General features: G+C 32.7%; 3 protein-coding genes across 4 annotated transcripts; all 3 read right to left on the reverse strand.

Annotated features, from left to right (window-relative positions):
* Window positions 1–113: 113 nt before the first annotated feature.
* Window positions 114–2,907, reverse strand: LOC140806929 (glucan endo-1,3-beta-glucosidase-like). The gene is made up of 3 exons (XM_073163491.1): window positions 1,649–2,907; window positions 431–698; window positions 114–207 (listed from the first exon to the last, which is right to left on the reverse strand). Exons 1-3 carry the CDS (start codon window positions 2,792–2,794, stop codon window positions 179–181), a joined length of 1,443 nt encoding a protein of 480 aa, XP_073019592.1. The 5' UTR covers window positions 2,795–2,907; the 3' UTR covers window positions 114–178.
* A 5,434-nt stretch (window positions 2,908–8,341) lies between these two features.
* Window positions 8,342–10,685, reverse strand: LOC140808345 (CASP-like protein 5B2). 2 transcript variants are annotated; one of them, XM_073165447.1, is made up of 3 exons: window positions 10,137–10,685; window positions 9,224–9,329; window positions 8,342–8,652 (listed from the first exon to the last, which is right to left on the reverse strand). In XM_073165447.1, the coding sequence occupies exons 1-3, from the start codon at window positions 10,265–10,267 to the stop codon at window positions 8,452–8,454; spliced, it is 438 nt and encodes a 145-aa protein (XP_073021548.1). In that variant the 5' UTR covers window positions 10,268–10,685; the 3' UTR covers window positions 8,342–8,451. The 2 variants fall into 2 exon arrangements, with proteins under 2 accessions (XP_073021548.1, XP_073021547.1); XM_073165446.1 differs by having other exon boundaries at window positions 9,197–9,329; window positions 10,137–10,671.
* Window positions 10,686–11,903: 1,218 nt separating this feature from the next.
* LOC140807726 (uncharacterized) lies at window positions 11,904–15,858 on the reverse strand. Its single transcript, XM_073164688.1, has 6 exons — window positions 15,590–15,858; window positions 15,080–15,119; window positions 14,906–14,989; window positions 13,455–13,617; window positions 12,636–12,909; window positions 11,904–12,515 (listed from the first exon to the last, which is right to left on the reverse strand). The coding sequence occupies exons 1-6, from the start codon at window positions 15,641–15,643 to the stop codon at window positions 12,324–12,326; spliced, it is 807 nt and encodes a 268-aa protein (XP_073020789.1). The 5' UTR covers window positions 15,644–15,858; the 3' UTR covers window positions 11,904–12,323.
* Window positions 15,859–16,349: the final 491 nt, after the last annotated feature.

A 16,349-nucleotide genomic window follows, 5' to 3' on the forward strand; every position in this document is an offset into this window, starting at 1 on the left:
AGACTTCCGCAATTCACGCTCGGATTAAAAGACCGACTGATATTTGCTGACTAAATAGATGGCCAGTTGCCGCTTGTACTATGGAATTAAATTATTATAAAACTTGCAAAATTAATAAACAATTATGCCGAGACAAAGTTCCCAGACACAGTGTGGTTCTTTCCAGCTTCTTGTGGATTTAAGAAGTGTACCTGCATGCACCATAACCTGACCAAAACAAAAATATATCAGACACATTCAATTTATTATTTTAATATTGAAACTATCAAAAAATCTTGTTTTCAACTTTTCGATGTTTCTTCTTTTCATTTTACTAACATGCCACAGCCCATTTCGAAAAAATAAACATGCCACAGCCGACATGGCGTGTTCGACACCCGAAATGGTATACAATAACTGCATGTAGAAATAAGGGAAAAATGAAACGTACTGGGATCGTTTGTTGTGAGGACGCCGGATCCGGCAAAGTCACAGTTGTAGTCATTTCTGCCTTTGGCTTGGTAGTAAGCATTCATTATAAAGGATGCGTGTGCCCGCACCGTGTTGGGGTCAAAGCACGAGCCGCCTGGCTGAATCGGACTGCAGTTTACCCCTTGGCTGCAAACATAGTTTATGTTGGCCTGCAGCGCCGCGTCGTTTGCCGCTGGCTTGGGCACACACCATTTCTTCCCTGCTGCTGGTGCTGGTGTTGGAACAGGCTGCACCCATGCAACTCATTTAGATCAATCAATTTTGTTTCTTTTAAACTTATTTTAGTAAATTCATTATTTGTTCTTTCTTGTGTAGAGTAAAATTTACTTAATTCATCACGAGAACCAGAAATTAAGCGTAAATTTTGAACATAATTAGTACAAACAAAGCTAAAGAAAATAGCAACAAGTGGTGCTAAAAGTCAAAAAGAACATATTAAAGGCATGGGTATGCTGGAACATAGAATATTTCAAAATAGAACATGCATACATATTATATTATATAGATACAAAAATATGTGTGAATTGGCTAAAAAGTTCAATATACAGCTCATACACCTTTATGCTCAAGTCTTGACAGATGCCACTGTAGAGTCATGTTCTGTGCTTTTCTTTTTATTTTTTCCCCAACGTTCATATATATATATATATATATATATATATATATATATATATATATATATATATGAACGTTGGGGAAAAAATAAAAAGAAAAGCACAGAACATGACTCTACTTCATATATATATATATATATATATATATATATATATATATATATATATAAATTTCAGTTCTTAATAATTTCAAAACTTTGGAGTTATAAATAATAGAATCTGCGATCAAAGATGTTTTTTTTTTGTCAAAAAATTTTTTATTAAAAATTTACATTTTTCAATGATAATTGAAGACATTAATGCACAGCAAGTCCTTTTTAATCTATAAATTTGTCCAGTTTTATTACTACGTCAACATTATTGTACTGATAATTAATAGATGAGATGGTAAAAACAATTTAAATTAACTAATCATAATGGCATGCTTAAATTTGTATAATTGCAAATACTCTCATCCAAAAATTTGTGAAAGGGCTCGAAATTTTTATCAAAAAATAATTAAATTTTAAAGTAAGCTACGTGATTTTCAGACAAGACAAGAAGGCAAACAAATTAATGCTAACCTTTGCAGGAGCAGCTCCGGCTCCGGCTCCGGCTCCGGCGCGCATGATGCCAACGTCGTATACCGCGGTGAAATCTGGTCGGAAAAGGCCGAAATTCCTCTCTGCTAGAGAACCCGTTTTCTGATTCTCGTTAAACAACGCAAAGATATAAGTCTCAAACCTCCGGTGCGGCATTAATGGAGTGCCTCTCCCAGAATTGTACTGCCTCACAAGACCTCCATTGTACGAAGCCGCATTCTCGACCGAGCATTTGGGCTGCTCAAACGTTTCCCCAAGAGACGACCACCCCGTCTCCCCGGCCACAATGTCTACATCTTCGTAGCCCAATCTCTTCATCGACATGTGCACAGCGTCCATTAACAAATCGAACATGTTTCCGTAGGTTCTTTTGGAGTATCTGTCGAAATATCCTTTGTTTGGTCGGAACAAAGCGAAATCTGCATTTTCTGGGCTGTATCCAAAGTATGGGTACGGGTTCACCATGAAAGGCGACTTCGATTCACGGAGGAACTGGAGCATTGGAGCAAGTACCCCGACGTCCCAGCCGGGTCGGAATCTGCCCAGGCTCGGTGGTTCGGATCGTTCGAGGATTCCGAGGGAATGAGCTGTCGTCACATTGATGTCTTTGATCCCAGAGAGGAGAAGAGCTTTGTGAAGGCTTCTCATGGCTGAGACGAGGTTGTCGATGAGGTTCTGTGGGCCCCAGTGGAGGATTTCGTTGCCGACGAGGATGTAGTTGATCTTTGTACGTGGGTAGAATGGCTTGATGTTATCGGCCACCCAGCGGCGAGTGTAGCGGACGTTGGTGAGACTTGGGATCTCGCCGTTGGGCACGGTGACGGCGACAAGTATCCCCGTGTCGGCGAAGGCCCGGAGGATGTCTGCGTTGACATCAAAGAGTTTGATACGGTCGATGGTTGTCTTGTCCTTGAGGAACGTGGCGACTTGAGCAGGAGGCGGGAGGTTGTCTCCGAGTGTGCCGTAGTTAACGCCTATGCAGTGCACGGCCGTGATGTGGAGGAGGAGGAAGATGGCGGCAGCGGAAGGTTGTAGAGAACGATGAATCCTTGGTGACACCGCCATATCTGAGAAGTTTAATGAATAAATAAAGGCAAGAAGAAGAGAAAATGAAAGGAGATTATACATACAAATACATATAGAAAGAAATGATGACCAAGAGTAAATCCAGGGGAAAGATGGAGAACTCGGAGGAATTTTTAAAGCAGCGCAAAATGGCGTAAGGACAGATGGTCAAAAACAAGGGCAATCTTTCGTTTGACCAATGCGTAACTTTACCAATATAAATATTAAATAATAAAGATATTTATATCATATTATATTATATTTATATAAATAAATAAATAAATTATGGCGATGAGTATGTAATTAATGATATTTTGAAAATAGGATACACTATAAATTACATTTTCATTAAATAGTGTGGGAAAAGAAAAAGAATTAAGAATCAAAAGTCATCCTTCGTTTATGCTTTTTGTGCATGCAAATATTAATATCATTTTCATTTTTTGTGGAGTGAATGTTACATGTACATGGATATATATATATATATATATATATATATATATATATATATATATAATAGTAATTTTTCGTCAAAATGTCATTTCTAAAAAAAGAAAATATTGAAATATGTGTACTACAATAAATTATAACTTTAATTATTGTTTGCATTGATTGTATCAATTCACTTAATTCAATTTTGAATTTAAAATAATTTTTATATTAATTCAAATGTAATTTATCTATTATATGTTTTTTTATTTTTTTACTCAAATTAAAACTAAACTTTATTGAAAACGTAAACTATATTAAAATTTTTGCATTGATTATATCAATCAGTTTAATTAAAAACTGTATAAATAAATTTAAAATACAATTGATTGCAATGCTCGGTATCACTCATGAGGTAATTTATTCAAAAATATATTTTGCTATTTGAAATAATTTCCTACCAAATTACTTACTAAAAAATAAATAAAATATTTAATTAGTTTATTTATTTTTTCTAAAAATAAAATTGGTTGAGTGTTAAAAGTTATCACAACAACAAGGTTTTTCAATAGACATTAAATTATTATTTAATAATCATAATTTTTTTTATCTTAAATACATATTATTTCGAAATTACCTTAATTTGAAAGAATTAATGATTTGTAGTTTTCTTCCAAAACCATATGTCTTCTTAAAAATTCAAATAATAGAGTACAAGAAAATTAAAAAAGATAGATTCAAAAGAGTTTCAAATGAACATTAAATTACTCTCAGTAAGCATGTATAGTACCCCTCAATAATCAGAAATTTTTGATACCCAATGCATGCAATTCGAGATTTCCATAATTGGAAATAGTTAATGTATGATATAATTCTGTTAGAAGCATCCAATTTATAATTTTTGTCCAATTGTGATTTCTTATTTGAATTTTAAATTATAAATATTGCAATACTGCATATTACATTAGAAACAATTTTATTCTATTTATCTTACTAAATTTATCTACTCCAAAATTGAATTCTGAAACGACTTCTCTTTTCAGCACCATATATGAGTTGAATCCTTCCAAGCTGTAATGTTCGTTTAAATTTAGATTGTTCTTTGTTATGAACTACATACATATCGAAACAACGAGAACAACGAGACATTAAGTTTGAAATATATCTTTCATGATCGAAAAGTAAAAAATATTATTTTTCTATTTGTACAAAATTTTAATTATTACGTATTACTAATGTGATAATTTTCTTCAACATAACAAAGTTCACGGATACATGGTAATATAAAATGTCTCATAATATAAATTATTAAACCAATTCTAAAGAAAGTATGCATCTTATTAGAAGAGACATTATAAAATTTATTGACATTGTTATGGAATACACATAATAAATGTTAATAAAATAAATTTTCTGATTTATACATAATTTACTTATGATCACAAGTTTCATTTTTCATTCGGAATAATAGTTTGTTGTGTATATTATGAAGAGATTTTGTAAATAAAATCACAACACATATGGACAAAGATATTGATGAAACAATTATTGTTATCATTCAAATGTGTCAAACACATGTGATGTTACAATATTGTTTGTGAATGTGGATTTAGACAAAATTACTGAATTTTTAAAAAATTATTTATCATTAATTTTATTGAATGTGATTTAAATTTTTTTTTCACATTTTAAAAATAATAATACTGTAGCTTCTCTAAAATTAAAGAATTAAATATGTATTAAGGTTGGTGGTCGACATCAGTACACTAAATACGATAAGCATCATGTCATCGCCTTAGGCTAACACAATCTAAAATTTTGATATATGATAGTGATTATTAGCCAAAAAAATTAATCAACATGTGTTATATTCAAGAAATTTTTGTAAATTAACGAAAAATTAATTTTTGTATATTTTTTAATAAATATATTGTTTTTTAAATTTAAATATCTATTCATTTTTTACTATTTTTTAATAATATCATCCCGTGCATCGCACGGGTTAAATACTAGTTTGTATAACACAAAAAGTTCAATACAAAAATTCAATTTCTTAAAATCTCACTGTATATTGAATACAAAATTTCACAATATATTAGTTGTACTTTTAACATTATTTTTTTTACAAATTGTTCCTGTTGTTTTATCAAGATATTTATTTAATTATGGAAATAACTTACATAAATATGTAAAATATTAATTATAATACAAAAAAAAGTAAACTAATTTATCTCTAATGTTATTTTGTAGACAAAAACTTGTATGAGACGGTCTCACAGGTTGAATTTGTGAGACATATTTCATATTTGGGTCATCAACGAAAAAATATAATTTTTTATGCTAAGAGTATTACTTTTTATTTTAAATATGAGTAGGATTGACCCGTCTCACAGATTAGTATCCGTGAGACGGTCTCACATGAGACTCACAGTATTTTGTATCATCTTATTGGATCCACTTCATTGGGCTTTTAGTTAAAAGATAAATGGGCCTTTTATCTATCTATATATACAACAATCTTGTCCATTTACAAACCCTAAAATCATCCTCTTCTGCGAAGCGAAGTTGTCTTTTGTTTTTGTTTTTTTTTTTGGAATTTCGGAATAACTAGGGCTGTGATTACGAAGAGAGAGGCCTGAGCGGGGGAATATCTGGACCTCGACGCAACAACTCAAATCCTCGCAGAGAGAAATGGAAGGGATTGAGATGAAAATATGAAGCAAGATTCTGTTGCCGCCCACACGAGGGCTGGCGGCTGTGCAAATTGGCTTCCATTTTCATCTTATGACTGCCATATTTTTTGTTTGGTTGGATCTGAGTTTTTGGCCCCCCCATGATTGACCTTTTCCAAATTTACACTTGATATGAGCCCTAATTGATCTCTCTCAATTTATCTTTTTTGTTTGTTGGAATTAATTATGCATTGTGTGTTTGTATATCAGTCAGTAATTTCAAGCATATGCGGAAAACTATTGGAAATGAAGGTCGGTATATAGATATGAGGTGTGTGAATACCTTTAGATTTGGGGGTGTGTGATAGGTAATAAACGAGAAGAGGAGTGGCTTATGCTTTGTGTGTTGGAGAACTAGGGCAAAATTCTTGATGCATCCGAGAAAAAATATCAAGTATAATTCTTGATGCCCTGAGGTTGTTTGAATCCTTGGAAAATTAGAATCATATAATTCTCTCTGGAACATGATCTAGTTGCTCGAGGCCTAAAAAAATTTATAAGTGAGATGAATTGAATCTAGAGATTTGATGGTTTTTTCAAATTATATATTTTTATGAATTGGATATATTTTTATTGATTTTTATAGAATCTCATAGATTTATAAAAAGATACCGGTAGATTCACGTAGATTTTATCTGCAAGATTTTTATAGATTTTTGTGAATTTTTTTTCAATAATATTTTATAAATTTTGTATTTAATTATAACATATTATTTTTTTGTTAATTTCTCTGAACCAATAATTAATTTATGTATATAAAATATTAAGTTTGAAATAATTTTTCAATATTTATATTAAATTAAATCATTTAATCTTTACATATATGTGTTTGTTTTATAAATTTTTTAAAATATATCAATTGATTAATATATAACATTGTTTCTGAATTAAAAATATTTTTGTAAAAAAATATTATTTAGTATTGTGTGGATATAATTTTGTATAAAATATCATAACTTACATATTAATTGAAAATACTAAAAAAAATTAAAAAATCATGATTGTTGTGAGTTTATTCGATTATTAAAAATTAAGCTGATTGTTTTTTGGATCAATTTTATTATTATTGAATATTACATTAATTTGTATAAATTAAAAATGATAAAATTAATTTTAAAATTCAAAATTTTTTATTATATTAAAATAAAAATTATTTAAAAACAATCAACCAAAAAATGAATTCAAAAGAAATATGAAAAAATATATATTAATACATTTCGAAAATTTGAGAGAATTGAGAGAATGATAAGATAGATGAGTGGAGAAAAAATAAGAAGAGACTTGATGTAAATCAAGTAAGCAACACAGAGAGAAATAAATAGTTACAAGTTTTAAAAATTTCTCCAAATCTTTGGGTTGAATCAAATACAATTTTTGATAATTTATACTTGTACTTTAGAATTTAATATTTGTATGTTAATAGATTCTATGAAATTATTAAAATTCTATTAAAAATTGAATAATTATAAACTTTTATAGAGTTTTCAAAAGTCAATGGTAAATACTACTTGACTTATAAAAATTTTATGAAAGTATATTTTGAATACCACTTGACATTTATTGAACATGTAGAAATCTTAATTGAATACATCTATATTTTTAAATCTACAAAAGTAATTAAAAAACAATAAATCTCATACATTGAACACACTCTCCTAAATAATTTAAAGGTTCATAGAGAAAGATTAATAAAATTTTAGGAAAATCAGCATCCACCTTTTACATCTTCACTTTCAAGAAGCTTAATGACTAGGTGTCCCCCAGATTAGAGTACACCAGAACCATCGGATTGCGCCTCTGAACGTGCAAGGGCATCGGTCCCGAGTGCTAAATTGATTGCCCGCATCTCCAGTGCGGTGGATAAAGCAGAATCTTGAATGGTGATCCCAGAAAAAGGGGGCATCGACGGTATCACGGAGAAACCTTTATGCTAAATACCCAAAAAAAGTAGAAAAAACTAAATCTTGATATCATAATCAAGAGCAAAACCATATAGGGGGAGCATATGAAACGCAGAGAGGCAGATAGGACTTTTTTAGCTTGGAGAACTTGGCTAGCCAGACAGTGTGACCAACTCAGCATTTTCGTGGTTGAAATTGGATTATAATAGGAAGTAACAATCTCTCCAACACCCCAATTCTATTAAAATTGGTATTATAACAGTTATAGTGTTGATTTTAGCTCTTTCTGAAATAAATCAACAGGCATGCCTAAAAATGAAGATTCAAGAAATCTTTTTTTTTTTAGAAGATTCAAATCTCCACTCTCCAGAACCCCTATGCATCTTCTTTCCGATGAGAAGATCACACTAGGGAACACTGGAAGAAGTATGAGGGGAAACAGTTTTAAATTTTTTAGGATCAAGTTTAGAGCTACTGTTTGGGGAAGGGATTACAACATCGTTCATTAGAAATCATCGAAATCAACCCCCAAATAATACATAAATACGCAAAAAACATTTCCTGTATGTTAATATCCACTCATTCTGTTTACATTACAAGATAAGCCAACCGCACTCTTGCGTGTGATTAAAAAAGTTGCAGTATCAACCCGTTCTGTTCAAAACGATGCGACAAGCCAAAATGTGACACATGAAGAGTAGGCAATAAGAAACCATGTGGCAAAAGCCAAAGTTATGGATATCTGAAACATAATGCATGCAAATTTGGTCTCTATCGCACAGACGCTTGTATCTCTGGTAAAGAAGACCATAACACCAGCAGACGAGCTAGCAGCCGCGAGTGATAGAGTAGCTGTAACCTGCAGAAGGAACGAATTAGATAAGCATAAAAATCCACTTTTGGATTGAAATCGTAGTGGGAAAAAATGATATCGGCAGGATATAATGGCCCACTGATGTAACATCAACAACAAACCATACATTTTGGTTCCATACAATGATCCAGAAACGTTATCTATATTCTATCACACTACTGCTAAATTGAATTTGGAGCCCGTGAAACTAGAAATAGACAGAAAACCTAAAAATAGACTGAAAACTTTGTTGCGTTCTAAGGATAGATTTCTACTCATACCGTGTTATCACGGATCACCATGAAAAATTACCCTCACATTAACAGCAATCCCCAGCCATCAATCTAACACTCTGTGTTGCATAAAACGGCATTAGGCTTTTGTAATATCCTAAATCAACTCAAACTCCAGAAAACAACACCCTTTTTCACGAGTGTATAAATAGAGGTTTTATTTGATAATCTATTTGTTTCAAGAAAAAAAAACGAAGAATTTGTTACATGCAAGTGTGGAAGTATTTCAGACGAAGGTTAAGGGGGACGTTAGTTACCCAATCACCAACAACAAGAAGGCTGACCATGAAGTGATTAAGAAGGTCTTTGTTGAATCTCAAAGCATGTATGTCGAGGCATGCAAGTCCAAAGCTCCACAAAACTTGAAGCCCCATGGAACCAATTAAGTAGCTGTCAAAATATGCATACAGATTAGCAATCTTTGGACAAATTCCATGATTCAAACACCGGAAAGTTGGTGGAACTGACCATGAATTTAAAAATTATTGAGTTCAAAATCATATAACAGGCAATTTGAAGCAGTAGAACAAATGTTTCAATTTCATCCAAGCATCAGAGAAAGCGATGTAGAACGCACAAGAAAGAGGGAGCCAACAACTAGGTCAATAAGAACCAGTTCTGAATTGAGACCCTCGGTGATCTAGTGGCACCTGGCGGTCCTTAGGACAGAGTTCAAGACCAATACAAGCAACCATTCTCACTTGTAATTTGTTTGTTTTTTAAAAAAAAAACGAACTTGTAACAATTTGAAATAGATATGCATTAGGTTGCATCGAGGGAATCTGTTTCCTAGATCACGCTCATCGAAATTAACAAATTGAATAATGTACACATCTCCAATCAAAATCTTTTGTTGCACATGTTTAGGAGAATATTCATAATAGATTCCATGTTCATCAACGATATTCTCCATTAAATCAAAGTGTTACTCATCTACCTACATGGGCAAACGCCTGCAATTTACGTGCGTATGTCTGGTGTGTTTAATGCAACACAATTTGGATTCACCAAAAACAGTAACTCTTTCCAAATTTCTTCTTTTAAAACCTTGCATTTCCTCCTTTTAGTAAACACCACCAAACCCCAAATACTATTCGTAATATAACTTCCCAACAACCGCATAAATGCAACACATATACATAAAACAGCAAAATAAAAACAAATCGGTGAGAAAATTAAACAAAAGGAAGAAATTACCAAAAGGCGGTAGTAGTAGAGAAGCCAGAAGCAGAAGCCATAATCCCAACAGAACCAGCTGCACACAAACACTGCCCAATCCTTATAACTAGCCCACTCCTTTTCCCTGGACTGCCAAACACCTCCTTCATCCCTCTCTTCCAGCACCCTCTAAATTTTCGCGTAATTTTTTGTTTTGGTCAAAGATTAAATTTCTACGAGGTGGGTTTTTTCCCACAGCAATCAAGGATTCGAATCATCAGATAAAAAAGGAAACTTTATAGACGTCAAAATTCTCTTTGTTCTCTCCACCAAGAAAGTTGGGATATTGGGAAGATCTTCCAATTTCACAACACTGGCATGGGAATTGAGACTGCAACTAAATTTTTTACTTTTTTCTGGGCAAATCAAAACGGCAACTCCTCCTGCTGACAATCGAATTGTAGAATGTTATTGTTATGATTCTTTGGAGGAGGAGCTGATTTGATTTGAGATAAATCTAATAATCAGCTGTGATCTCGCGCAACTTTTCAGCATTAACGGGTAATAACAAAATTAAAATTAATCCTAAAAAAATAACAATAATAAAATAAAAGCGTGTAAAGTGGAAAAGGAACTGGGAATTTGCGTAAATTTTTTATGATGAATAAACAACGTGACATATTTTTAAGAGTCGGTTCTTTTTCCACTTTTTAGTCGATTGTTCAAAATTCTTGTAACATCAAATAAAATGTGTAAGGGTGCTGTTTCTTACATTTCCCATTATTAATTTGTTGTTGATTGTGATTTTGGATGGATTATATTTATCTCAAGATATTTTTCATCTTTGACTAATAAATGTAGTTTTGATATTTATTTATTTGTTTTGATTTCCCAAGATCGAGAAATCATGATAAATGTCGTATAATTCAAAATTCAGAGATAAAACACTCATTCATCACGGTAAGTTCGATCCTGGGTGTGGGGACAGTACCCACACTCAGGATCAATGGCTGAGATACAATCTCATGGGGAAAATTTTTTAAAAAAAAAAAAAAATTGGGCCAGACTTGGATGTGCCTTAGGAAGGAATAATCTCATACGGAATATCAGTGAAGGACAACTTTTCTAGAAAAGAAAGTAGCTACTGTTTTTTGTTTTTTTTGTTTTTTGTTTTTTTAAAAAAACAAAGTAGATATAGTTTCGTATCATAACAAATAGACTGATTTAAATTCTTTTTGGGAATTAGAAATATTAAAGAATAAAATGTAAATTTTAGGATTTCTTTAAAATCAAGCGTTATAAAAATTAAAATAAATTGTTCTTTCTATCAAAGAAAAAACTTCAAATATTCTTAAAAGAAGCAGCAGAATTTAAAAATAAAATACTTTTTTTAGATGAATTCCTTTATCAATTTTTACTCCAAATGCAAAGATTTAAAAAAAAATCATTTGATTACATGAATCAAGAATGAAACTACGAATTATTAAAAAATCAAAAAACAATGAAACTACGAAAGTATGTCCACATTTGCAAGGCGCTGATGACTAGAGAACTTCTCATAGAACACATTTTATTTTTAAATCAATAACTAGTAAACCAGGGCTTCCTCGATCGATAGTGAACAGCCATCACACAACCAAGAATTTAAATTTAAGATATAAAGTTTGTCTTACCAATATTTATGAATACAATATTCCTGGTTTAACCTTAAGTTTTGGTAGATGTTTGAATGTTGTTTTGCAAAAAGAAAATAAAAAATAAAAAAATATTTGACGGAAAGATGAATTTACAAGTAACACCTGAAAAAAGTTGATTCAATATATGAAAATACCAAAAGAAAGAAAAGGTGTCCTTTTCATCAGTAACACAAGAGGAGAATTCAACAAAAACCAAAAGATTTCTACAATATTGTTGCACACTAACGAAACGAACTAAACCAGTCAGGTCCAAACTCCCCAGTCCCCACACTATTATAACATAACTGATATGAGTATATGACCGAGTATTTCTTAATTGCACATTCAAAAACTCCCTTTTTTACACGTATTAATCTATTTCAATTTGTTAGAAATATCAACACCCAAAAGCTACCAGAGACAGGGTTGTAAGTAGTAAATTTCCATCCAAAAATATAAAAGAAAAGAAAATAAAATTATTTTACGAACCCGGTTTTCTCTTCCATAACAAAAGCACAGCACAGCGTCAGCGAACCATACCAGTACGTAGCTAAGTGAAGAACCACATTTTGATAAAGACCGACAAGCCCATTTGCAGCACGAATGCAGAGATGACCACTATCGTGAGTCCACTATTCTGAACATAAGATCTGAGGTTCAAAGCAACGAAGCTCGATGATGCAGCACCAGCAATTAATATTATGGTCCATCGCAGAAATTCGACTGGAATAACCAGCAGAAACTGGAAGTACCCAAAAGAAATAAATGTCATCTCACATTTCGAATGCATTGGCAAATAAGGACTTGTATAAGTATGCATAAGATTGAATTTCATGTTTATAAGATGGTCATTTATACTTACAGAGCTTAGGACGAAAATGAAAAGGGAATATCCCCACAAGCACCAAAAGCGGACAAGGCTGGCAGTTGAACCCATATATTGGAGCAAAAAGTAGTACGCGAGTGGAACTATGAGCGCATAACCATATATGGATACTGCTGCCACATTTACATAGTTGACATCAAAGGTCCATGACGAAATTTGGCTGCTGCTTCTTTGCATTAGGTAGGAGGCGCAGTTTCCGAGGGAAGCAATCACAAAAACCAACGTTGTGGAGATCCAGACAAGACCGTAACTGAAATATGAGTAATACTATCAAGCTAAAATTGTTCTTCAGTATTTTACAAGGGAACTTTTTCCAACCAACTGGTTAATTTGACAGCACAAAAATATGTTATTTCCAAAAGAATCCTCGAGAGTCGAGACCAATGCCGAATAGTTTGGTCAACGGCCATTTTCAACTATTTTTTTTATTGATATATAATCAAACATTTCCTAAGTTTGCTCCTATCCTGTTCATATACATTTGTATCTTAACTTATAGTTCACGTAGAAAATTAGTCGAAAGGAACCAGTACAATTTTTTGAATTATCATATCATATGCAATCCAACAGAATATTTAGTTTTCCTCAGCACTTGCACTACATATGCATATATATATATATACCAGGCAAGTAAGCCTGTTCCTATGAGAAGAATGAGATCATGGAAGGAAAGGAGGCTTGATTCACTTCAGACTTGGAGGGAAAACGAACAAATTCTTTTTCGATAAAGATATTATATAGATTTTAAGTATTAAAAGAATGTCAAGGAGTATATACAATCACCATACAACTTACAGATCAGGGTTCGCATCAATTTTGCTGGCAAAATCTCCAGTAGTAGGATATAAAGAACTAATCAATCTGTTCAACACAATATCTGTGTCTACATTGAAATATTGTGTGTAGGAAGAGATGTTAAATAATCCCTTCCAGTTTGTTTCCTGCTGCCCTCCTCCATCTGCATCCATTAGCCTCAGTACATAATTAATTGCACAAACAAGATTCATTAGGTCCAATCATTAATCATTTAACACATAAGGACTTGGGATTACAATGGATACATCATCCACACAAACATCTAAGAATCATTCTCACATGAGAAAAGCTCACTTTTGATCAAACATGCGTAGAGAGCATTCTGTAAGTTCCTTGATACAAAATAAGCGAAAGACAGAACTAACAGCAAATTAACATCATGCATTCCACAGGAAAATCACCACACATCTTATGGAACACATTTCATTCTCGCTAAAACCTGTATGAGTTTTGCTCACCTGAAAACCATTAGATTGATCCCCACACTTTTAGTTTTATTCAATATTTTACTATTACTGTTCATGTTTCCATTTCCAGTGTAAGATGTTGGTGAAACAAGGTCGATAAAAAATTGTGACTGAATACAACACATGACTCACATGAGAGAGATATATAGGTGCATGAATCTTATCATTCAACTTCCCAAGTAAATGGTCCCACATATGGAAAGAAGAATTATGTCACCTTGGTTTAATTCAGTAATACTTGGTAAACACCTCGCAATTTGGCCATTATAGGAATATACGGGTGCCAAATGCGACATTTTTTACTATTTTGGGTTGATAATGTGTTGTACTTTTAAAATGGTGAAGAAAAATATTCTTGAATTTGGTGATTTGCTGACAGGAAGAGAAGCAGGGCAGTTTCCTCTTCAGATAGAAATTAAGAATTTATATATAAGCTCTGAATTTCGGCACAGCATAGCAGGCGTTACTTGCAAAAGCAAGCGGATGGAGGAGCTAACACTTGGTGCTCCTTGATCTTTAGAAAGGCGACAAGTGACAGTACCGTCAGGTCATGATTTCAAGAAAGGACTGGGACCAAGGAAAATGTATCTCAGTCCATTCTCTGTTATTTCCAGGCATTTCACATCTCATTGCTTATCTACCTACTTTATCCAATCAGTGACAATTCACAGTTTGTAGTGCTCTAATTTTTTTTAGCTATTATACCCTTTCGAAGAACTTACAGAATGCAACCGCTCTCATATTCTTATTTCAAACCAGTATATGTTGTTCGAATACATTATTTGCACAATCGGTAAATTAGAAGCTAACAAAAGTGGAAGTAATGATTTGATCTTCACTGCCAGAATACAGAAAACACCATTTTTCAACAATGACATAAATGCAAGATGCTGCAATTCAATACACCCTGATCCCTGTGAAACAACTGCCATCAAATAGCAGATGAGTAAAATTCTTACTTACCGCTGGCACCACCTATTGCTTGATATCCCTGACCCGCCCCTCCACCACTGTTGGGAGGAAATATTTGCAAATTCGCGCCAGGAACTACATGGAGTTTCAAAATAAAAATTAGAAGCTTTGGTGGGCAAGATTCAGGCAACGAATATGAAGTGAATCTTTGATAGAAGCTCATACCTTCTTTATTGTTGGTATTTTGATCTTCACCAACAGCCGCCTGCACGTGTGCAAGAAATTTCAATTTGGTTTCCAAACATGTACAATCGTGATCATCTATTAATCATCAAAACACGTTCGTAATTGGCTCACGATAGCCACGACTACCATCCTGTACTAAATAAGAATTAGAAAATATAAATGATCATATTTACCAGTATTCCGGTAATTCACTCCCTAATTGCGTCGGCCTATTAAGTAGTTAACGCTCCATTTCCTCAGAAATTTACGTTATTTACATAATTTAATACAAGAAACCAACCCAACATTCACAATAAAGGTAAGTCCTCGTAAACGAAAACGACATATTGTCAAATCTCAAGCTCTCCGAGCTCCCAAACAAAGTAAATAATTTACAGCACAGATATCCATATCTCAACAAGATCAGATTCAATCAAATAATTCCATAGCGTAGCCTATAACAAAATTTCCAATAATAATAACAATAATTTGACAACAGTAAATGCTTACCGGAACAGAGCCGAGCAAGTGGCTAGAGGGAAGATTGGTGAAGGACTCTTCCATCGGATTCAATCGATTCACGAAACGAGCAACACGTATTCAAATAGTGATGCTAGATTGGGTTGAATGTCGGTGTTTTTGCTACTCAGTGATCTCGAATGCCCCGCGTAATGCTTAGTCTGCAAGTTCCAACGCCTGTGGAAAGGATTCGAAAATATATTGTACAAACAACACGAGTCGGTAAATCGATGAGATACGATAAACCTAGTTGGGTATTCAACATGAGAAATTTAATGATTTTTAATTTAATTATTTTAAAAATTTTGAGGTATTGAAGTAAAGACTCTTGAATATTCTAATATAGTCATGTTTAAAATAAAATAAAAAAATTCATTAAATTATAGAGATATTTATATTTTCAATTAATTTTTAAAATCTTCATGAAATTCATTAACTTATAAATATTAAACCTGACAGACGATCATTTTTCACATGATTTCTCGTTACTCATCTCAGCATTCTCATTTCTGATATCTCCAAGTCTTGTCACCAAAAACCTTCCCAGATTGATAGAACTTTCCATTACTGACACTTTGAAAAAACAGCTTTCAAGATCTCGTCTTTTCACTGAATCATTTGAGGCATGATAATTTTTCGGTGCCATGGAGCTAAACCACAACTATAAATTATCAAAAAATTGTCGGTGGTTTGTTTCTTTTTGTATTTTTAATTTTTAATGGTACAAGTTTTTTCTTTGATGTTTGTTTAA

The sequence above is a fragment of the Primulina eburnea genome, chromosome 12 (assembly GCF_022965805.1).
Source record: "Primulina eburnea isolate SZY01 chromosome 12, ASM2296580v1, whole genome shotgun sequence".
In the NCBI taxonomy this organism is placed as follows: domain Eukaryota; kingdom Viridiplantae; phylum Streptophyta; class Magnoliopsida; order Lamiales; family Gesneriaceae; genus Primulina; species Primulina eburnea.

What these genes read in the sequence shown, in the direction of transcription:
- LOC140806929 (XM_073163491.1), bottom strand. Translation starts at nt 2,794, where the DNA reads ATGTATAATCTCCTTTCATTTTCTCTTCTTCTTGCCTTTATTTATTCA. An exon ending in CCGGAGCTGCTCCTGCAAAG is followed by an intron (nt 699 to 1,648) that starts GTTAGCATTAAT and finishes GCATGGGTGCAG; the next exon opens with CCTGTTCCAACACCAGCACC. An exon ending in CCTCACAACAAACGATCCCA is followed by an intron (nt 208 to 430) that starts GTACGTTTCATT and finishes TGTTTTGGTCAG; the next exon opens with GTTATGGTGCATGCAGGTAC.
- LOC140808345 (XM_073165446.1), bottom strand. Translation starts at nt 10,267, where the DNA reads ATGAAGGAGGTGTTTGGCAGTCCAGGGAAAAGGAGTGGGCTAGTTATA. An exon ending in TCTACTACTACCGCCTTTTG is followed by an intron (nt 9,330 to 10,136) that starts GTAATTTCTTCC and finishes ATATTTTGACAG; the next exon opens with CTACTTAATTGGTTCCATGG. An exon ending in TTCTTGTTGTTGGTGATTGG is followed by an intron (nt 8,653 to 9,196) that starts GTAACTAACGTC and finishes TTCCTTCTGCAG; the next exon opens with GTTACAGCTACTCTATCACT.
- LOC140807726 (XM_073164688.1), bottom strand. Translation starts at nt 15,643, where the DNA reads ATGGAAGAGTCCTTCACCAATCTTCCCTCTAGCCACTTGCTCGGCTCT. An exon ending in AAATACCAACAATAAAGAAG is followed by an intron (nt 14,990 to 15,079) that starts GTATGAGCTTCT and finishes AACTCCATGTAG; the next exon opens with TTCCTGGCGCGAATTTGCAA. An exon ending in TCATTTTCGTCCTAAGCTCT is followed by an intron (nt 12,516 to 12,635) that starts GTAAGTATAAAT and finishes GGGTACTTCCAG; the next exon opens with TTTCTGCTGGTTATTCCAGT.